The sequence below is a fragment of the Pholcus phalangioides genome, unplaced genomic scaffold (assembly GCF_987345545.1).
Source record: "Pholcus phalangioides strain wild (caught in Gottingen) unplaced genomic scaffold, Ppha-v1.0 ptg000015l_1, whole genome shotgun sequence".
NCBI lineage: Eukaryota > Metazoa > Arthropoda > Arachnida > Araneae > Pholcidae > Pholcus > Pholcus phalangioides.
In genome coordinates, this window is record NW_028301608.1 from 16,576,156 (window position 1) to 16,601,026 (window position 24,871).

General features: G+C 35.2%; 1 protein-coding gene across 4 annotated transcripts in view; it reads right to left on the bottom strand.

Moving 5' to 3' along the window:
• The window catches only part of me31B (ATP-dependent RNA helicase me31b), a 52,701-nt gene that overhangs the window by 20,550 nt on the left and 7,280 nt on the right, over nt 1-24,871 (bottom strand). For 3 of the 4 annotated variants that reach the window (XM_089243042.1, XM_089243043.1, XM_089243045.1), the window contains exons 2-6: nt 18,446-18,622; nt 14,392-14,467; nt 12,592-12,826; nt 12,289-12,432; nt 3,345-3,439 (exon numbers count right to left, since the gene is read on the bottom strand). In XM_089243042.1, the coding sequence (XP_089099168.1) occupies nt 3,345-3,439; nt 12,289-12,432; nt 12,592-12,826; nt 14,392-14,467; nt 18,446-18,546 (651 nt within the window). In that variant the 5' untranslated portion in view covers nt 18,547-18,622. Of the gene's footprint in view, nt 1-3,344; nt 3,440-12,288; nt 12,433-12,591; nt 12,827-14,391; nt 14,468-18,445; nt 18,623-24,132; nt 24,305-24,871 lie in introns of all 4 variants that reach the window. The other variant, XM_089243044.1, reaches the window with a different exon arrangement.

Consider the following 24,871-nt stretch of genomic DNA (forward strand, 5'->3'; position numbering starts at 1 on the left):
GCTAATGAAGATTTGAGATTTCCCCATTTCAGCTAACAAATACGGATTCAGCTAATGAACATTTTCTATGATATGAATGCATCCATTAACATAAAATAGCCAGATCGCAAGCCAAATTTTTACACCAATCTCATCAGAATTACTTTCACTAGAGCCCGATCAACTCATGTCCTCCTCAGAATCTCACCAGATGTACATACACTTCTTCCTGAAATCCTTTGAACCATTTCATGTAAAATGAAAGATTCAGCCAAAATAAAAATACATTGAACAAAAAAAACCTATGTTTTCAGATCAAGTGTTTCTTCGGTGCAAGACTCTTAGCATTAAATCTGTATATATCAGACAGAAATAAACAGACTAAATCACAAATGGATGGGAAACTTCTACAAACTGGATTGGGTTGTGTAAACACTGGCTTTAACAGAATAAAGCTGGCATTGGTTGTGTGCATCAGCAAAAGTATGCAAGCTTACCCTCCCACCAGCAAATTTTGGCAGCTCTGCTTTTCCCCCCCCCCCCATATTGGTGGGATCAGAGCCATACCTGGGAAACATAAGGGCCTCGTGCCCCCAAATGATCAAAAATTTGATGCAAGAAATATCTTTATTTCGAAAGAAAATACCTTTCTAAATGTTATTATAATCAATTTCTGTTAATTTCAATCCCATTTGAAAGCCAACTCAAAATTAAGAAATTCCTTCTGACCCACCCCGTAAGTCATATGGTAAGCCCATGGACCAAATGTGGCATGCCCTCAAATATAATTTTGCAAAAATGAACTAAACACATTTACAGATCGCTTGTGACCCCCGACACAATTCCAGAGCATTTAAGCTGCCCAGACACATTCCCAGATCACTTGGATCCACGAAACATTTAAAAATTACTAAAGTGGCTCTATAGAGGACTTAGTAGCAAGAATGTTAGTTCAGGTGCCCATAAAAACTAGCGAAAATGTTTTCTTGTTTTCGCGGCACCGAGTAAGATGCCAATAAACTTTCCCAGTCATCGATCGCAGGTTCTCAGCTGTACTTCTGCGATTTCAGGGCGAAATAACTGGGGGTTCTTAGACTCCCAAGAAAAAAACGCTTTATTTCATTTATTATCCATCTTCCCAATGAAACAGTCATGTCTCTTCAACACAAACTTCCACGATCTCTCCGCTTTTTGAATGTGTCAATCCTTTTCTCTCGAGCCTTCTTCCACCTCTTTTCTCCTGAACCTTACAATGCGTGTCAATCAAAAATGTGAAATGTTCTTAAGGGTGACTGATCTAAGTATTATCCAAACCCCCACCCCCTTATCAGTAGTCAGAAAATCAGAAACCCCTTCTCCCCATCAATGCTGACATAATACTTGAATGATCCTTTTTCTTTTAGAATTCCTTGGTGTTTTAAAAAAACTTTAGGCAGAAGCTGGAACGAATTAAACGATTTACCATAGAACCTATGGGAATCCAAATTACCTTTATTAGCTGAGGTATCACTATTAGTCTACTTATTAAAAATAACTAGACCCTTCATTAATAATTAAAAAATGTCCCACGAGTCATATCTCATGAATTTTCCAATCTTGCATGCAGAGATGTAAAATCTCGTAAAGATTGTCAGAGAATTTTACATCTCTCTGGAATGACTACTATTATAAATAACTTGGGAATACTATTCTTGATATGAGAATATTCTCCTGTTACTTATACAATATCCTTGAAAATATTCTCCGGAAAGACTATTTTCTTACAAATTACTGGGAATATTCTTATCAAAAATAAGAATTATTCTCCAGCTATTTATAACAGTACTTCCAGAGAATATTCTCCTCGATGAGGATATTCTTCAGTTATTTATAATAGTAATCCTTCCAGAGAGTATTCAAGAACATTTGTAATAACATGCATTATAATAAATCTATAAATAACTTGAGAATTACTATTTTCAATAAGAATATTCTCTAGAAATTTATAATACAGGATGTTTCAGGAATCACCCGATTTAAAAAAAATCATAACTATTCAGCTTTTCATCATTTTTGACCGAATAATGTATAAGTAGAAAGAGGGAAATCGCAAGTTTCACGCTGTTGCCAACAGGTAACGCTAATTCTATTCCTTCAGCTGCCACTTTAGTGTTTGTCAAGATTGGCTTTTCTCACAGTTAGAAACTGATTCGGGTGACTCCATTGTCCAGCAGGACGGGGCACCACCACACTGAAGCTTGAACGTTCGAGAACTTTTGCACAATCACATTCCTAAACGATGGATCAGCTGTACGGGACCTGACGAGAGAGATTCAGTTAAACATCACTGGCCTCAAAGATTGCCGGACCTTACAGTGTGCGATTTCTTTTGGGGGTTTATAAAAGACCATGTTTATGTGCCTCTCCTTCCAGCTACCGAACTGAAGATACACATAACAGCAGCAGACAAAGCAGGGGATGCAAACATGCTTGCAAAACTTTGGGATGCATGGGATATGTCTATACTGTAGTCAAATTCATCCCAAGGTGGACATATTGAGCACCTTTAATTTGGTTTGTAAAAAAACGTTAATTTTATATTACATGACTAATCATCCTAAGTATGTTCAATATTGTTCAATATAATTTAATATTGCTCAATAATATACGCATTTCAAAATCGAGCAATTCTTTTTGAAACACCCTGTACTAGTCCAAGAATATCCTTGAGAATACTGTCCCCTATCTCTTCCTGTCTTGACAGGAAATATTGAAGTTTACAGCCCACAATATATACAAGTTTAAAAGCAAGAAAATGAAACATGACTGAATTGCACAATTTAAAATGTACATTGAAAACAGTTCTGCATTTTTTTAGAATGAAGGTGATTGTATAAGAATAGCTTCCTTTGTCAACTTTATTTTACATTTTCAGAAATTAATTCAAAGCAAAAAGTATCTAATTTTAAAACAACTTTTTAAGGGTTTAATCTAATCTAAAGGTTTCTAAAATCTTCATAACAAAAAATTATGAAGTTGTCATTAGATTATTATGCCAAAAAATTTTTTAAATATTTCAGGCAATGAAAAAACCGATTTATATTTCATAATATAAACAAAATTTTATTATTTCAAAGAAAAATGAATAATCAATTATTCTCCAATTCTTACATCCAGGAAAAAATTTTCAGAATATTCTCGTTCTCCGAGAATATTCTCACCTCGCATCTTTATGCAAGTGTCTACAAAAGCAGGGTTTCACACAATATACCAATATGTAAAATTTGAGAAGTAAAAATTAAGCAAGTTATAAGTGGCTCAAATTTAAACTTCACACCCAGTGATGTTAGGTAAAACTAGTTGATAGTTCAAAACTCTAGTCTCACCTCGTCAAGGATTAATATACCACAATGTTCCATTTGTGCTACATTCTTTTCCATCAAGTCTAATATTCTTCCTGGTGTGGCTATGATTACATGAACTGCAAAAACAAATTAAAACATTTTACATAAAACCAATTACTTGCTCATAACAAAATGATTAAAAAAAAAAAAAGAACAGCTTTCCCAGTTTTACTTCAAAAGACAGTAAATAGAATGTTATGGTTCGAAGTGATCAACCCTCAATTATCAAGTTTAAAAATTTTAGTTCTTTATGAGCCTGATATAAGAAACTATTTTAACTAGGTTTTAAAACTTCCCTTGATCCATATTATATCTGCACATTAGAGAAATCACTAAACTGAAATGTTTTTTAAAATATTTTAAAATATTTTTTTTTACGATTCTGTGCAACTAAGTGTTTTCCTAACACAGAATACAAAAGAAAAACTTATTTCTTATAACGTACTCTTATAACATATACATGTAACATACTGAAGAAAGTTTTAATTAAATCTAGGGAAGAAAAAAAAAAAAAAAAAAAAAAAAAAGACTGCCTACTAGCAATTAATTTAAAAGCTTATTTTCAAAAGAGAACACATTTCCACTTTTTTGAAATGTACTTTTCAATGGTTTCTGATTTTTGGGAAAAGACTGATTATGAAACAAGGTTTATTCAAACACTAATTTTTTTTTTCAAAACTCACAATGCTCACAAACATCACAAACTTCATTCCTACCAAAAGGAAATATCCATCATGTTCATTCACTTCAGTAATTTTCATTCAAAAGGAAACAATGTAGTTTTCTTTCAAAAGGAAACAATGTAGTTTTCTTACTGCCATCAAGAGGGTTTTTCTTTAAAACTACACAGTTTAAAAAAAAACGTTTTCAAAGTCACATTTTAGAACGATAGTGTTTATCCTGCTAATGAAAGCAATAAGGATACCTTCCTTGACTAGGTAAAATCTTCAAAAATAAATTAATAGAGCTCCCACTCGAAAAATAAAAGTAAGAAAGCGCAGGCCTAAAAAGTAAGATGGGGAGGGTAACCCCCTTAGACAACATAACCATAGCATAATAGAAAAAATTCCTAATATTTTTTTGCAAAAAAATTAAAAATTTATTTGAAAATTAACTTTTCATAGCACTATTTCAGTTTCCTATAAGATTGACTCAAGCAAAATGACAAATGACGGTTGCAAAACCAATTTTTGGCCAAAACTGCACTAGCAACCATAGAGAGCAACAGTCCTACAACGGTAAATCATTCAACCATAACACTTCACTCATAGTTAGTAAAACTGGGGGCAGATGACAGCACTACACATAACAAGCATTACACAGAAACAAACTTTACGTCAGGTTGCACTACACGTACACGCACATTCCCGCATGTACCGATTCGTTGGGGGGGTTCCGCAGGGGGGGTGCATGTGTGGTGTAGCAGTAGTAGGTAGGGGCTCGGGGATCCATGATGTTCTTAAGTCAGCCACCTCGTTGGGCAATTTGCCTGTAGTGGCATTGTATTTGTATTATCTTTTGCTGTCTCTTCCTCATATATATTACATTCTTTTTGGAGTCTTCCAAAATGCAGAGCTTGTCAACTTTTTGACAATGTACAGCAAATTTAAAAGACGTACGTTTTTTTAAGAATGACGCTCCTTCGACACCACTTTCAAAAGCACAATGCAAAATGTGTAAATTACAAGATCAGATGTAAATAAGGCAAGGTGAACACCAGATACTTTTACTGCATTGTCCTTAAAATAAGCTTGCCTTATTTTTGCAATGTTTTAAAATAAGCTTTTAAAGGCATTTGTTCACATTTTACTGTTCAATGCCAGTGTAATCATTTTTGACAAATGAAGCACTTCCATTTCTAGCTCTTTGCTGAGCACATTGTAAATATTGTTTATGCCTCTTCATGCCTTGAAATTACAGAAGACAACTGAATGCTATTGTGTGGGTAGCATCAGAATCACCAAACCTGAAATAGACCTATGCATCCAACCAAACTTGTTTCGCCTAATTACACCATAATTTTGAACTATAAATGTTAGTTACCGTGGTTCGTACTCTTCCAATGAAAAAAATTCAAGGACTATTCAAGCACTTTGTAAACATCTTTGCACTTTGTAAAAAAAGTCCTTGAATTTTTACCTTGAAAACGCATATTTTTCACATGAATAGGCGCATATTTAATTTTGATTAAAACTTTCAGAGATTACATTTCTACCCACTTTATTTCACATCATCCGTAATGAATAAAGGAGGCCACATACACATTCACAAAACATATGACACATTGAATAACAGAGTTCATGCCTGCCAATTTCCTCATTGAAACATAGTTTAGTCTCTAAATATTGCAATTAATTTTCTTTTAAAGAATAAAAGAATTCTTCTAAAGATAGAAAAAGATTAAATTATTTCTTTCGTCAATTTTGGAATATCATCGATACTGAAATTTCTTTCACTTATTGTTTTAAACTCCTTTAAACAACTATGTATGCCATTAGAAAATAACGGAGATGCATTGAATGTCGGCACGTCACATGATCTTCCAAGGAATGATGTAGACCACTGACGTCATATTAGTGCCGGAACTAGAAGGCTCGGGGGGGGGGGAACAACTGCCCTAGGTGGCAATTTTTAGGTGAACACAGTTATAAAATTATTGAATTCCGAATTGGTGGGGGCGGCAAGACAATACAAAAATCCTAGTTATGGCCTTGCGTCATACTCCCTCCAGTAATATAAGCTCAATGGATTTCAGCACAGCTTGCATTGGGCAACATTTTTGTCAGGCACACTCAGCAACCAATCTTGATAGAAGGGATTTTTCAGCCACAAGTAATTAAAAGTATGCACACTTGCTACTCATTTTTTTTTTCTTTCTTTAAAGAACCTTGTAAAGCGCTTCACATCACTCCTAAATAAATACTTCGTTGACAGCATGGGCGAAGTTACTGGGGGGGGGGGGGCAGCGTGAAAGGTGAAGTTGACTGATCTGATCTATATATGCATATATGAATTGACATCATCGTGCCCCCCCCCCCACCGACTTCCAAGTCTATTGCCGCTTATGGCTGACAGTAATCAGAGGAAGCTTCGCTCACTTACGGACCGAAAGGCTGAAATTATTTCAGCAAAAAGTATGAAACTTTTTTCCAAGATAGATTTCTCAAGTCCTCCAAAAAAAATACCTAGTACAATAATTTAATGACTTCCAACGACTCCAAATACGTCTACATACGATCACAGGATACATGCTACCATAAAGCTGGGTTTTCCTAGAAGTGGGTTGTTGCAATACCTTCTAGAGCAGAAGGACTTCTACTCTAGGAGGAGGTATTGGTTGTTGGGGGCCAGAGCGTGCCGACTGAGCTGAAGAAAAAAAAACAACGATCGGAAGTTCATTTTGAACTCTAGCTTTTATTCCATAAAAGTTGCAAAGAAAAAAAACAAGATCATTTACGATCATAAAAAAAATAAATAAAACTGCCGACAAATAACAACAGGCAATCTCAGGGAGAAAAAACAATCCCGACATACACGCGGAAAAAAAACCAGCCTACAGTATAAAGCTGAGCTCCCGTGAGGGTAAGAGCATGCCGCGGCGATTTACATATTGAGTCGGGCCGAGCGGTTCCACATGCACAGAGAATAAAAAGGGAAAAACATTCCAACATAGGTTTTTGACGCCGTATGAACCGAACTGGATCATTTCGGGTCAACAGAAATGTGTTACATAATCACACTACACGTTTGTGTATTCGTACCGTGGTGCATCAGCTACTCTGTCATCTGCATGCTCCGGTTTGAAAGGAAGCATCGAGCTCGATGAAGGGAAGTGAAAGAAAACAAAAATGAAGAGAAGATCGGTAAAATGAGTGGCGTACAACACATTTGACTCCTCCAGAAACAGTCGGCCAATCACATCCAATGTAAAACACTGCCCTGAGGCTTGTTGCACTCTAGAAAAACAGTCAAACTTGTTTTCTTATTGGTGAGTGGATGGCGTGTCACACTGGGCGATTCACTTTGCACGAGGCACAGAAAACCTGCTCCTAGGAAAACACGGCTTAAGAATAATGGGAAAAACAGTGTTTTAAATCCAATTCAGGGTTATTGGCTGCTAAGGCTCCCTGTGCTTTGCACTTTTTTAAGGACGTCACTTACAGAGTAAAAAAAAAAGTGGAGAAAACTATTTTGGAAAACAAATTTTTCAAGGAATCAGAATTCTTAAAAAAAAAATTTTTTTTCAAGGACTCGTGGATTTTCAAGGCCTTGAAAATTAACTTTTTTTCTTCAAGGACCGTACGAACCATAGTTACTGTCCAAGACCATGAAGTAATAAATACAAAATTTTCCATTCAGACAGAAGTTTTTAATGACTGCTATACTTGTGAACCCCCAAACTAAACAAATGAAAAATTAATCAACCAAATGGTCCACATACACCCCCCCCCCAAAAAACCTTAAAAATGATATAATTTCTGCTTTGGCAGAATCATTAATTGCATTCTCCAACATTTTTCATATTTGCCAATGATTTCCTGCTTAATTAAAATCAAATTTTGTTGATAGGATTTGATAGAAAAGTAAGACAAAAACTAGAAAGTAGGACATTTTACCAAAAAGTAGGACAAGTGGGAGCCCTGATTGATGGCACTTACAAAACTCTTCAGCAAATATGTTACCAGATAGTCTGGGTTACAGATTAGATGTAATGTTCTTGCATCGTATTTGTGACCTTGTGCAATTTTTGTAATGTAATCTATTTTCCCAGTTTTCGTGTTATGGAATCATTCGATATGATGTCGCACTGGATATACATAAAATCTAAATGTCCCATCTCCATACAGATTACATTCCTGATAAGTTTCTGCCGGCAGACAGCAAGATTGAGAAGACATTGAAGACTAAGTGTGAAATAAAAAGCATAGAGTATGAAGCTATTTACAGTGAAATTTGAGGCTAAACTATTGAGACTGGAAGATAGTATTGTTCCATTTTCTTCATATAAAATTAAAGATAAGCAGTGCAAGGAGAACAAACAAAAAATTTTAAACTGAAAAGGTAAGATGATTTAACTGCTCTGCCTCCAGTTCATTTGAAACTATGTTATGTTTAACTGCTGAAAAGAATAACATAAGCCAAGGGCGGTCAACTTACTATTCTAAGGCCAAGATAGTGGTCCTACAGTGTTGCAGGCACCAGGGACAATGCTCCAGTACATAAACTGCACCCATAAAATAACCCAGTAAACTCAGATTTATCTCTCAGACCAGACTTCATTTTTTGGAATTTTCAAAATGTTTTTGTATTGTGAATATTCGTAAAAATGTGTTAACAAATATCAGCGAATCAAAATTCTTTTCCTTTCACAAAGAAATAATTTCATTCCAATTTTTCCACCCAAAAACGATACATGGTATATTAATCATCACATGCAATTTTTTCCAGAATTTTACAGTTCAAATTTTATACAGTGAACCCCTTTTCCTGAAGGCACACTCTTGGAAGCCATCTCAAGAACACACTGGAAGCTCCATTTTAAATGCTGCACTCTAATGAAAGTTTCTCAACCAATGTTTATATATCACCATATTTCTAACTCAAAACTTACGAAATCCTTTGAATAAGGACTGAACTTCCCCGAGGTCAAAAGAGAAAAAAATTCTAATAGCAAAAAACAACCACCACATTTGTGTCACCAGGGTCTGAAATAAACAAGTAATATGTTGAAAGCCTGGAAATTTAGTTATTAAAATTTTACCCTGGGGTCTATTTCATAAACTGATACATAACAGGATTGGCAGTTTGACAGTTTAAACTGTCATGTCAAAAACCTCAAATATTACTTTTCCATATAAAAAACTCCCATTGGAAATAAATTAATTATATTTAATCAGACATGCCAACTTTTAGAATCCAGAAATCCAGAGATTCTCCCAAGGGGGGTATCTCTCCCCCCCCCCCAGCACTCGCAGACTATCAAGAAAAAAAATTCACAAGAAAAATTAGTTTTAATTGATTTTTAAAAAAATTCAAAGTTACATTATTACCCCAAGACCGGTTCTGCATTGCCCCTGAGCAGAACATAATTCTATGTCAGTCTTTCCATGCAGAATAAAAAAAAAAAAAACATCACATCTACATACTGTTCATAAAACAAGCATTTCCTTTTGTGGATGCTATCAGTGATTGATAATCTTGGATATATGAACTCTTAAAAGCTTTATATAGCTTCAAGTTTTATATTTTCTTTCTGAAGACATATTTAATTAGAGGAAACAATTTAAAAACTTCAAAATACAAAGCTGCTGACGAAAAAACTTTTGTTTACCACACGGCTGTTAATGGAATATAATAACGATTATACAGGAATTTAGGCAACCAAGGTCATGCCCCTGATAAATGATTGCGATAAATACTATGTAAATAAAATCACGTATATCACAGAAAACTTTAATCAAAATAATTTTTCTCAGTAGTTACAATTCAAAATATAAAAACATGTTAAATAACAAAACATTTACTTTTATGTAGGCTAGCATATTCATCAGGTAAAAAAAAAAAAAAAAAAACACTATTTGACAACAAGTTTGATTTTAATACTAGGCTAGTTTTTGAGGTCAAAAAACCTAACCCTGATGCTCTATCATATTTAAAAAACAGCTTTATTTCTTTGTTTTTCCCAAATTGAATACGAGTAATCAATAGTTTAGATAAAATATGTACTATAAAATATTACATATCTGTTCTAGTCAAAAAAAAAATTTAACTAAAAATTAGTTAATATTTTTCAATTATTGTAATAAATTAATGTTTAAAAATAAAATGCAATATAAAAGTTTCTCATTATATACCTATTGTGTACAAAATGTTATCCAAAAGCATTCCTTTTTAGTTTTTCACAGTTTATGACATTTTGACGATTTAAACCAATTCAAAATGCTTGTCAATTAAAAACTGGTTTTTTGACATCAAAACCCAACCCAGACACAACCTTTTTTTTCTATTTTCCAGCTAGTAGATACAATGCATTAAAAATTAATTCTTTTTAAAATTGATCCATTCAATTACATCCACAGAGGAAAAATTAAAAAAAAGACTAAAGTAGGTCTTGTTATCAAACATCTTTTCATCAGCTTGTTTTTCGTTTCAGGTGTTTCAGGTTTCTGACACCTTGTTCGAAAAAGCAGCTGTCAAAATTTTTCACACCAGTCTATTTTAAGATTTTTTTGCTTCCTGAGGACACTATTCGCAGCCTGGAACCAGTTCAAATGGACTACAAATTTTCTATAAGTTTTTATACTCTGAAAGAAATTGTTACAAAATGGGAAAGAATTTCGGAAGAATCAACATGTTTGGCGATTCAGCACTCATTATTTGGCGATATTGGCAATTTAACACTTGTTATTCTGTAAAGTTTTTAAATTAGCATTCATAATTCGGCGGACATGCTGTTTTTGCTCCAGGAATGAAAATTTTTTCACGAAACATCTGGATTTGACGCAATGGCAATCGACTATAATAATTTCTGCTTCCTGTGGAGACGTTATTCTGAAGACAAACAGACTCACATTTGCGCTTTAAAGCTGAAAGACCATTGAAACCTACTTCAGTTGCACGATTATGGATATTATAGAAGTTTTGCAATGGAAAGCCTGCTAAGGGGCAGATAGTTTAAGTACAGTGGAATAAATTATGATATTAACGCAGAAAAATACGAAAATACACTATTGGAGCAGGATGGTGCAAGATGTTAATTTTGGCGCTGTGAGGCACAATTGGCACAGAGTTTCCACCCCTGCAATATGTCTGTTTAGCTGAAGAAAGTAATGATATTCACATGAAATAAAAGCTGTAATTACTTAGAAACTGATTACTTTAATCAAGAATGTACAGTTACTTTTGTCATTTCTAACTTGGTGTAATTTTTTTTACATTTAATTGTGAAAGTTTTCTATTGTATTTTGTGTAACTGGTTTTATTTTTACTTCATTTTCAATAAAAACAAAGATTACGAAGTATGTAAAGTTTAAAATTTTTCCGAGCTTTACCTTTTGATCAAAATTGAAGCTGGTTAAGTTCCAAGAATTTTTTCCGCAATGGAACACCTCAAATTCAAATTTTGAAATACTTTCTTGAAGAAACAGTATTTAAATATTCTTTTACCTTTCCCCATATGCTATAGGTATGCACCATTTTCTTTTGTAAATCGGTCTATTCTGGAAGAATATATTTTACTTCTGAACTGCAAATTTAATAAAAATGTTTCCTTTTGAAAATAAGCTTCTCAATCGATTTGACAGGTTAGAAAGATTGAAAATAAGTTTGTCTAAAATACACATTCTGCAGCATCTGGGCTTAAAAACAAGAACAGGGTCTTAAAAACATGACAGTCATTGCCACTGTAAGGGTTAAAAAGAAAACTGGACAAGTTCATCATATAAGCACAGCCCAATTGACTTATGAATTAATGTTCAGAAAAAGCAGTTTGAAATCATTGACAAGTTTGAAGCAATTAGATAAATTTTATGTATTTCAATATAAACATCAAACTTAGGACAAAGACTTAAATCAATGCAGAAAGCTCACTATTGAAATTGAAAGTAATACAAATTGTATTATTAAAGGAAGAATTTACTCGTATAAGCACAAATAATTGACTTATAACCAAATAACCAAATCTAGTATTAGGTTTGCTTTATATTTATACAAAAGAATAAGCATAGCAATAACTCCTTTAAATTTACATAATAAGTACCAGAATTATCAAACTTAGCTGACTTGGGTAAGTAAACGAAGATAGCTATTAATTTAAAACTATAAGATTCTTTCCAAAAAATTTAACCCGTCAAAATAACCAATTTTAAAAACAATATTTTTCAGATACCAAAAATTCATCTAAAAATGATTAATGTATTACACATACCATTTTCATAGATACGCATAATGTCGTCTTTGAGATTTGTTCCGCCAGTTGTCACCATGATTCTTGCACCCATATGTTTAGACAGCTCTATGCATATCTGGCTTGTCTGTAGAGCCAATTCTCTCGTAGGGACAATGACAAGAGCTAAAGTGAAAAACTGAATTATCACTGAAAGGAAATTCTCAAAGCTGCAGTTTGTAATGAAGCTAATCAAAAAAATTACATTCAGCAAGCATTCAATGGTGAAAATTAAAGAATGACTAATCATTTTAAAAAGGAAATTTAAAAAATAAACAAATTTACCTTGTATGTAATTCTTTGTGATATCTACTCTTTGTAAGATTGGAATGACATAAGCTCCAGTTTTACCAGTGCCATTCTTTGCACGGGCTAATATATCTCTTCCAAGAAGTGCTATAGGAATACTAGCTTCTTGTATAGGGGATGGCCTTTCCCAGCCTTTCTCAAATATCCCCATTAATAATTCTCTTTTTAGACAGAAGTCTTCAAATTCATTTCCTTTAGTATCAGTTACATCCTGTTAAAAAGAAAATATAAAAATATAAAAAAATATGTAATACAAGACAAACATTCTTCAAGACACATTCAAATCTTAAAAAAGAAGAAACTAAAAACTCATTCATACCATATAAGACCAATGATTATTCATTGAAAATTTTATTTGGACCACTCTTCAAAATAATTGAAGGTTTGAAAATTACTTCAACCTTTTTAGAAAATAAAATTTAACACGTTTAAATTTTGGAAAAAAGACTGGTCAATTCCTGCCAAAATATTTGAGGTTTTCACTGTGTACAAATATTTGTTGTACAACTAATTTTATACCTAAGGTATAGGACCAGGACCAATAGTTTACTGTTTCATCATATATAGTGCTGTATTCATTACTTGCTTTTTAAAAATGTTTCCCACAGACTCATTAACTACTATGTAAACTCTTTAGAGATTACCACTTTATTGGACCTGTGCTAGGGTATGAATTTCTGGCTGTTTCACACTGTTTCAAGAACGAGATACTTCTAACTTTCCCTCTATAAGAAAAGACTTATTGTCATGGCAGAACAAATCTCAGTTAATGCAGTAGTCCGTCATAGACATACTGATATACCCTCATGAAATATTCTAACATAGTGACATTCAGAAATATGATTACTATTCAAATTAGGGATGGGACGAATGATTTGGCTAAATACAGAATATTCTGTGGCTGAATATCAGTTAAAATTTACAATTATAAAAATTAGTGTTTTTACTTGAAAATAGAATTATTGGCTACTTTAAATGATTGATATTGAATTTTAATTATACACTTTAAATATTAAAAACAAGTAATTTAAAGATTATTAGACTTATTATTTGATTATTCACCAACAATCAAATTCAACGATATTGTATTTCAATATTACTTATGGAATAAATTTTGGTAACACCAATTTTAAGATAAGAAAATTTCAACCATTTTCTTTTAACCAGTAATGTATCATAAAAATTATGACTTTTCTTATTTTTCAACTCTAGATGTTCTTTGTTCTTTTCCGTAGCTCCAGAGACAGTTTCAAGTCTAGAGGCCCTGGGGACAGAAAATATTGGGTCCTTAAATTAAAAAAAGTTTTTCGGGCCCTTCAGATGTTGGGGACACCCATCATTAAATCTGTCTATGAGTAACTAACTCAATACACATCTTGTCTAGGCACATCCTTAGGTTAGTGAACTTGTGTAATTCGTGCTTACTTCTACCTTTTATTACAGAAGGATTCCATTTTCCATGTTTTCCCTTATCTTAAAAAAAAATTCCCCCGATACAACTTTTTTCACAGGAAGGGATATATACCACACAAAATATATCAGTAAATTTTTAAATTTATGGGAATAAATCTAATTATTTTTTCAATTAGTTTCATGTGCTTAGGTTTACATAGGAATTCAACCGAATACCTAAGCGTCATACAACTGAACCAAATATTCGACAAAAAGGCTGAATACAAATAGTAGAATATTCATCCCATCTCTAATTCAAATTTGACACATGGAAGCCATGGACCGAATATTTATTTAATACAAATATTTAAATCACAAACTCACAGTGGTTTTCTTCCTTTTATCCTTTGGAGGGACCTTCAGTTTAGATTTCCAACCAGCATCATCTCCCATTATATCTCTAAATAAAAATATAATTTTTATAAACAAAGATTTATGGACATTGAAAAAAACCACAAGTGTACACACCACTAATACATATCACTCCACTTATGTTAACATGAATGTAAATTTTTATTTTTTTATCAGCTGGTGGGATACTTTTTAAGTTTTACCTGAAATGTAATTGTGTATCCTATTGAAACACGTTAGAAAATATATTAGCTATATATTATGTTGAGATACTTCTGGTTTCACAGGAATATGTAGGTGCACATACGGTTGTTACTTTTTATTTAAGGGTCTTTGGTAGACATATTATTCATAAAGATATCACCAGTTCACATCACGTCAATCTAAAAAACTTTTGCTCATCATGCAAAACATTTAGTTTAAAATTTCACTGCAGAATTTTTTCGAATAATTATTATACATACATAAACTGAAGAGCCAAAAAAACTGGTATAGGCATGCGTATGCAAATCAAGAGATATGGAACCAATCAGTACAGCGCTGCGGTCGGCAACACCTATATAACACAAGTGTCTGGCATAGTTGTTAGATCGGTTAGAGATGGGACATAGCATCTCCGAGGTAGCGCGCGATGAAATTCGGATTTTCACGTACGACCATTTCACGAGTGTACCGTGAATATCGGGAATCCGATAAAAAATTAAATCTATGACATTGCTGTGGCCAGAAAAAGGTCATGCAAGAACGGGACCAACGATGACTGACAAGAATCATTAAACATGACAGACGTGCAACCCTTCCACCAATTGCTGCAGATTTCAATACTGGTCCATCAACAAGTGTCAGCGTGCGAACCATTCAACGAAATATCAGATATGGGCTTTTGGAGCCGAAGGCCCACTTGTGTACCCTTGATGACTGCACGACACAAAGCTTTACGCCTTGCCTGGGCCCGACAACACCAACATTGGACTGTTGAGGACTGGAAACAAGTTGCTTGGTCTGACGAGTCTCGGTTCCAATTGCTTCGAGCTGATGGACGTGTACGGGTATGGAGACAACCTCATGAATCCATGGACCCTACATGTCAACAGGAGACTGTTCAAGCTGGTGGAGGCTCTGTGATGGTATGGGGCGTGTGCAGTTAGCGTGATATGGGATTACTGATACATCTAGATACGACTGTGACAGGTACGTAAGCATCCTGTCTGATCTGATCACCTGCACCCATTCATGTCCATTGTGCATTCCGACGGACTTGGACAATTTCAGAAGGACAATGCGACACCCCACACATCCAGAAAGGCTACAGAGTGGCTCCAGGAACACTTCTGACTTTAGACACTTCCGCGGCCACCTAAATCCCCAGACATGAACATTATTGAACATATCTGGGATGCCTTGCAACGTGCTGTTCAGAAGATATCTTCACCCCCTCTTACTCCTACGGATTTATGGACAGCCCTGCAGGATTCATGGTGTCAATTACCTCCAGCACTACTTCAGACATTAGTCGAGTCCATGCCTGCCACGTCATGTTGCAGCATTTCTGCATGCTCGCGGGGACCCTACACGATATTAGGTAGGTGTACCAGTTTTTTTGGCTCTTCAGTGTGTCATAGCTGCCAACTTTTGAAAATGAAAATTCGGGAGATTTTCGCACAAACCCGTATTTTATGCTTAAACCATTCCCTAATAAATACAATAGGGATTTTTCCAAATAAAATAGGGATTTTCCAAACATAAAAGTTAAAGCGTAGGGAATAAAATCCCTACTCAAAAAACTGAAGTCAAATTAAAATGGATTTTACACACATGGAAGTTAAACCCTTGGGAATAAAATTCCTACGCAAAAAACAAGTGAAATTGGAGGGCAAAACTTTAATGATGTAAAAATAAATATTGTATTCAGTCAGAAATGCTGTGAACAAACATTCTGCGCGAATGACCCCAAAATCATCGGAAGATGAAGGAAAAAAGCGCCAATTTTTTAAGAACACTGACTTTTTGTGACACTTGCTTGATGTTTTTTTTTTCATTTCACGAGTGATGATGGTAGTCTTTCCATGCCCGATGTTTATGTCCGTAACACAACTTGTACAAAAAGGAAAAGTAGGCCCTCTTCTGGAACGTTTGATGAAAGGAAATTCATCGGAATAAGTATCTTTAAAATTGATTAAATATTTTTTTGCTTATCAGTATTCATGCTTTGTTATATCACACGTACGTAACTTCAACAAAAGAAATTTTGACCATATGCGCGTCACCATAATCTTCAATTATTATCCAGGACTATTGGCTGCTAAGCCATTTCCCTGCACGATAAGACAAACAAATTTCTTGTTACCATCAGAGGGTTTGTAAAACTTCCTTAAAAAGGGAATTTCCCCATTTACGACGTGTGACGTCATTTCGAAAGGGAAAAAAAAGAGGCTTCATGCCCCACAAGAAATTTCTTAGGGACTGTTTTCATAAGCGGGGATTTTTTTTAATGAAGTAGGTAATTTTTAGGGACAATTAGGGATTTTTGTGATTTTCGTAAAAATTCGGGAGATTTAAGAACTTTTCGGGAGGTCGAGCGATGAAGCTAAAATTCGGGAGACTTGGCAGCTATGGTGTGTATATATAATGGAAACTAGTGGTTAAACAAAGGATTCTCTCAGAATACCAATACCATGATTCAGTATCGTTATTACATTGTTACTGGCAGTTTCACAACCAAGACAAGAAAACAATTTTTCCACATACTGGTAGTTTCATTTTACATGACTTAATTTCCCCCTAGTGAATAGTTTCTCTGCACACCTTTCAGGACAAATAAAATAAACATCTCAAGCAATAGTATCCCACATATCCCTATAGTTAATGAAAACCTCAGACGTTTCTATAATTAACACCTTTAACAATAAAAAATTACTGTACATCAATAGGTAAATTACTTATAAAAATTTAAAATAAAATACTTGTATGACAATTTCAACAGCCAGATACAAATTTAAAAAGAATATACAGTAAAACCTTAATAAGTCGTCACTTCATTTAACAAAAAATTATGACAGCTTAAGTAGAGCGACAACTTACGTGAAGTGTATCATTTTCAATGTGTAATATTGTGGAAAATCAAAAATTTAAAGTAAAATAACATTAAAATATGAATTAAAATTACACTATTAATAAAATTTATAGAATGCAGAAGGAAAAAATTATCTTTTTAGAGCTCTTAGTACTCAACTGACCATGTTAATATACTGGTGTTAATATACTGTGTAAATATACTGGTACACTTTGATTTATACTAGTAATTTTTATTTTAGACTAATCAGGGCAACTGTTAGAATAGTTAGCTTTCTTTCACAACAGAACTACTGCACATTAATTTTACATACACATGAAATTTAATTTTAGTGTTTCAATTATTTACTTTGACTTAGTTTATGAAACTGCAAGGTAATCTTGGTAAAATTTATCATGTGGTACTCTTTTACATACTTAACTATAAGGTAATCTCGAACACAGGATCCACTTTGAGGGACTGGGGAACCCAGGTAAGGAAAAACATAAATGACCTCACCTTTGGAAAAAGAGTCTGGTCTTTCAACAAAGATAATTTTTAAAATTTGAAGCCATTAATTAGTGAGGCTCCATGCAGAAATCAGGTCTAGCTTGAACAGTGCCTAATGTTTCAAAAACTTTATAAAGTAATGTACGAGTTTCATTACTTTAACTGTTCCATTTTGATACACAAGGCTTTTTATGGTGATAAAAATCTTATGTACTTTTAAACTTCTAAGCAAAGCATATGGCAATGCTGTTAAGCTATTTTTTTTTAAAAGAAGCCATAGAAATCATCTGTTCGTCTCAAAACTTTTACATTGTGATGAGTTAACCAAAATTAAAGACTAGTAAACGAGGGTTTCATAACATCTAGGAAAGCTGGACAGACCAGAAGAAAAATTAAGACATATCAAAATGACAACTTAACGAGGTTTTACCGTGTATAAAATAGAATAGTAATTTAAAAATATACCTTGCAGCATTTTGATTCATAGGCATAGCGCCATTATTTCGACTAGGACTTCCTGAATGATTGGATGGATTCATTATCTGATCGTTCTGATGAGCTGCCATTATTATTTCTATAAAAGAGGCACCTGCCTTTCACCACAATACTTCAAAACTTTCACTCGTTTGTAAGCAAGTATGCCTAAAAAAATACAAATTCAAATAGTTGAAAGAATAAAATTATAACCATACAATAAAAAAATATCAAAACTAATAAATGTAAGAATAAAACGACCTGTAAAAAAACAATTTTTTTAAAAAGATCAATATTGTAAGGGATGCAGAATGCATTCAAGATCTTTTCATGGCACTTTTAAGGTGCTAGCACCAATCACTTTAGTTGCCATGACCCTTAAAACATACTGAAAACTGATTCAAGTCACAGAATTTGCAAGAAAAAAAATACTCATGTGCAAGAAAAAAAATACTTATGTGCAAAAAACACTATTATAGAAATTTTTACCATTTAAATACAGTATACCTTCGACCCCCCCCTTTAACAGGTAAAGGATTCGCATGGTTTAAAACAAATACTGCAACTGAAAGAAAAAGTCAATATTGACAGATGCCGCTATCCTCTAATTTACCTGGGTCGGGATGCAGATAAATTAACAAAATCTGGGTCTTTCAGTGAAAGTGGGTCCCTTTCGAAAAAAATTTAAATATGGTTCTCCCTCACTGGTATCCATGTGAATCAAATAATTCATTTCTAAAACCACATTCAATCCAAAAGGTTCATTGAATTTAAAAAGATTTACTAGCTTATAACTAGGCTCTTACTTTCATTGTCTACTATTAAAGAGAATGCACCCCACAGGAAACGTTCTTTAAATCAAAATTTTCTTTGAATCAAATTTTTATAAGCCTTTCCCAAAATTCCAGATATTTGATGCACCAGTCTGTCAGCACCATTCGACAGTGTTACACAGCGTATAATTTGTATTTGAACGGGTCCATAAATAGAAACTGCGCCCAATATGTAACAGTTGGCAAGTCTGAGGAGCAAATCATTTTTTGCTTTAAAAAACTTAAAATTTACAACTTTTTAATAACTAACATATTTCCCACTTATAGACACTGGTTAAATTCCGAGAGTTTAATGCTGTCTTCAGCACAGGCAGAGACAAGACTTGAATAGCTGGGAGAATATAATGTCAATTCAAATACAGTGATTTAGAAAAAATAGAGAAACTGATGGGTGTATTAATGTGTACTATCTACCTCTTAAACAATTATCAAAAAATAGATAGCCTAACACGAAACACAAATGTGCTAGCATCAAAGCAGAATATGCCGAAATGTGTGACTTACGTTGCAGAACAACCAGTGCTGTTACAGAACAATCTGGAAGAATTTTAAGAAAAGCGTAGAAAAACGTTATTATGTATATGTGAATTTTTACCGCAGAATATTTACAATCAGCTGAGGGCTCGTTGTAAAACATCACAAAGCATTCTGCTTTAGGGTGTGCTAGCGCATTTCGAAACGACCCTCTACAAATGTTAAAATGACATTCCTGTTGAAATTTATGGAGAAAAAAAACCATACATGCAAATGCAACCTGGGGGAAGAAATCGTATACAAATCTACATCACAGTGAATAACAAATATGAATGCCAGCCCTGTGAAATTATGCTAGCGTGCAACTGTTAACAGTCATAACATAAGGGATAATAGCATACTTTAATACTGAAAAAGCAGACAGGAATTTCATTTGCAGATGTATAAAAGGAAGTATCACAGGCAGCATGAATGTACAGCGAACGTTTTCGGCCATAAGTGGTTGCCCAATCCGAAAACATTTGCACGCTTTCACCGGCTGCTGCGCAAAACTTTATTTCTTGCTTCCTAGTCAGATGCTGGTCGTACAAGGACTGCCAGAACAGCAGGTATAAAAGACAATTTTGAAGATGGTGGCAGATCAGCCAATTACAAACACACATGCTATGGGCCCTTGCCTTAGTATGCCACAATTCACAACATGGAAGGTACCGAAAAAGGCAAAAGGTTACACCCACACCATTTTCAACGAGTAAAAGCATTGAATGAAAACTTCGCCCACAGGCTCCTATAGCAGAGTGCTGTGCACCCAGATTTTACAGCAACTGATGAATGTACTTTCGCACGAGAACGTACATTTAATATTGTTTGTGTATGTAACTGTGGTATTTCATATTATATTCTTTTTCTCTATCACCAAAAGAGTCGGGCGAGGAGTAATCGCGACATGCTCCTTGCCACAGTCATCTCGTCGCCTTTTTGCCATGGACAGAAATTCCAAGATTCGATTCCTGATTGACACTGAATCCAATGTTTCTATCCTTCCAGCATCACCATCACAACGACGCTGCAACGCCACTATGAAGCTCTCTGCTGCTAATGCTTCATCCATTAGTGTTTATGGTCAAAAGAGTGACATTAGATTTGAATCTCCGTCGTAATTTCACGTGGGCTTTTCTACTGGCAAATGTTTCCACACCCATCACTAGGGCAGACTTTCTGTTCAACTTTGATCTTGTTCCGGATCTCCGACGACGATGTTTACTGGATAGGACAACAAAACTCAATGTTCACTGATCTTCACATTGCTGAAGTTCACTCAATCAAAATCATCGAAGGTGACACCATCTATCACAGCCTTCTCAGCAAGTTTCCCCGACATCAAACCAGGACAACCTATGAAACACTGTCGTGCATCATATCGAGACTGTTGGTCCACCTGTGCATGCCAAACCAAGATGTCTGGCTCCTGATCGATTGAAAATCGTAAAGCAAGAATTTCAGCAGATGCTTGACCTTGGCCATTTACGACCATCTAACAGCTGCTACAATCACCCCTGCACTTGGTCCCAAAAAAAGACAGTGACGAATGCCATCCAGTTGGTGATTACCGAGCTTTAAATGCACAGACTGAAGGACCGGTACACTGTTCCAAATGTTCTGGACTTCACATCTGAATTGCATGGTAGTAAAATCTTTTCTCGCATAGATTTCATCAGGACCTATCAGATCCCTATACATCCGTAAGATGTCCATAAAAGTGCTATTATCACACCATTTGGGTTATTCGAGAGCACTCAAATGCAATTTGGCCTTTGTAACGCTGCAGCCACATTCCAAAGGTTTATTGACGAGGTCACTCGTGGACTTCCATTTGTATATGCCTTTGTTGATGACATACTGGTAGCCTCAAAATCACCAGAAGAGCACATCGAACATCTAAGGTTATTATTCGAACGTCTGCAAATATATGGCCTCGGCATCAAGCCCTCTAAATGTGTATTTGGTATAACATCAATTGAATTTTTGGGTTACAAAAGTTTCTGGATCTGGCATCGAGCCTTTGACAGATCGTGTTGAATACATCCTGAACTTTCTTAAGCCAAGCACCATCACTCAACTACAACGTTTTCTTGGTCTCTCCAACTTTTATCGTCGTTTTGTGCCCAGAGCTGCACACATCTTAACACCTCTACACAAGTTTTTGGAGGGAATAAAAAACAAGAAATCCAAAAGAGCTACTCCAACCAAGCCAGCAGATATCCTTCAATGGACTGATCCAGCCGAGCAAGCATTCATCTATGTGAAGCAAGCTTTAGCGGGTGCAACATTACTTCACCATCCAATTCCTGGTGCCAAGCTAAGTCTTTGGGTCGATGCCAGTGATTTAGCAGTCAGTGATTCGCTAATGCAATCAAATGGAAAAGGATGGGAACCCGTTGCATTCCTGTCCATGAAACTGACAAAGAGTCAACAGAAGTTCTCCACTTACGACCGAGAACTGTTAGCAATGTACACTGCTGTCAAAAGATTCCTAGACGGCCGTGAATTCACAATTTTCATGGATCAGAAACCTCTCGTCTTCACCTTCAAGCAAAATCCTGATAAATGCAGCCCACGTCAATGGCGACACCTTGACTTCATCTTGCAATTGACCACTGATGTTCGTCATAATAAATAAAGGTGCAGATAATGTGGTAGCTGACTCAAGAATAGAAATCAACTATTTCCAAATCACCATTCCTGGATTTTGACCTTTTTGCAACTGCTCAACGACAGGATCCTGAATTAAAACAGTCACAGCAAGACAACTCTAGTTCACTGACTTTCAAGTCAATGCCAAGTCCATTTACCACTACAGAACTGGTATGTGATGTGTCTACAGGCTCACCAAGACCATTTGTTCCAGCGAGCTTTCGCAAGACTATTTTTCATCATTTCCACAATCTTGCTCATGCAGGTGTAGCATCATCTACTCAGTTAATATCTGCAAGATACGTTTGGCCTAACATGAGAAGGAACAAAGATTGGGTAAAGTGTTGCAATGAGTGCCAACGCTCAAAGGTTCATAAGCATACTAAAACACCTTTAGACACCTTTGCAACACCCGATGCAAGATTTTCTCATATTCATATCGATCTGGTTGGGACTCTGCCTCCTTCAGAAGGAAAGACAGACTGCTTAACAGTAATTGATCGCTACACCAGATGTCCGGAAGTCATCAGTAGCAGACAGCATTTGTCGTGCCTTGTTCGATGGTTGGATTTGCCGTTATGGATGTCCATCAACCATAACAGCCCATCAAGGACGGAAGTTTGAATCACTCTTCAGAGAACTGATCAACCTGCTTGGCATTAGCAGGATTCTTACCACTGCTTACCATCCACAGGCCAATGGCATGGTTGAACGGTTCCACCGTGTCTTAAAAAGCTCATTGAAGGCACGTGAGAATCCAAAGTGGACGTCACATTGCCAGCCATCTTACTTGGTCTCAGGGCAGCCGTCAAGCCAGATATCAAAGTCTCTAGCGCCGAGTTAGTTTTTGGTACAACTGAGATTACCGGCAGATCTCTGCACGGATACACCAGGTCAACATACACATACGTACAACAGCTCAGAGAACGTATGAACAATATCAAACCATGCAAAACATCTCACGGGCAATCCAAAATTTATGTGCATCCTCAACTGCAAACATACTCACATGTGTTTCTTCAAATTTACAAGATCACACCACCTTTGACACAACCATATACCGGACCCCATGAAAGTGCTTTCTCGTAATGAAAAAAAAAATCACTTTAAATGTAAATGGGAGAAAGACCTGTGTTTCACTTGACAGAGTGAAACCCGCATTTATCTTTAACGATGTCTGTGTGGAACTTCACAAAAACAAGCTCAAAGAAAAATTACACTGTGCCAGTACAACCATATGTCACTAGGTCTGGCAGAAAAGTCAAATTCAATCCTAGGTTGATAACCAAAATTCATTGAATTTCAAATGGTGCATCATTTTTTTTTTTGCACCATATTTCTACATTCTAATCCACATGAGTTTCCCCCCAGTGAAGGAACATGGTGAGAGAACGATAAATGAGATAAAATGTGAAAATGTGATACAAAAAAATTAACCATAACATGTAGAATAAGAGATGTGCAAGAGATAATACAATGGTGCATAAGATACAGAATAAAATGATGCAGGAAATCATGTGCAATAAATATACTTAAAAAATATAAGATGCAAAATGTACAATTAAATGCAGAAAATTCAATAAGGTGTAAAAAAATATATATCGGATACATAATATAAATGAGATGCATGAAATACAAGATGCAAAAAAAAATGAAATGTAGAATATAGTGCCATACCTCTTGCCCAATATGCTCCGCCAGACCAGACACTACCCAGGCTCTGTCCCTCCCGGGATGTAAACCTTTTACCCGTGTGGGTTGGATCGTGCTGGGATCGCCTAATGTGCTGTTTATTTATGAGATGAATCAAAAGTACGACTGACTCGAGCTGATAAAAAAGAACATCTGCCTCAAAAGGCAGGAAAAATAACATAATAATTGTGTAATCTACGCCATCTAGTGGCGTTAGAGAAAAATATTTAGTTGATAGGTTGCGTGATTTGTATAAAATAAAGGATTCAGGATAATTAATTAAAATAATTTATTTACAACACGAAACATAAGACAAAACAAAAATCCGCAAGAGTGACATGTTGCTCGCTTGATGATTCGATCGCTTCTTCCCTGATTTTCCCACGTGACAATAGGATGGTGTCGGCTTTACAAGTGCCGCCATCTGTGAGATAAAATACAAATCTAATCTCGCTGGACGTCACTTGTCACTTTTCCAAACCGATGGATAAGGCAAGGTGGTCCTGTAATTTACCCACAACGATCGCCAGATCTATCGTGTCTTGATTTCTTTTGTGGAGACAGCTGAAAAGTCTCCTCTTGACTGTGAAGAAAATCTAATGACATGACTTTCAGCTGCTTCTGGGAAGGTTTGTGATACGTCTGGAATATTCCAGAGTGTTTGCCAATCTCTTTCACCACTGTTCTTGCACCACTTTTGGCGGTCGCTCTTAAGCAATTATTG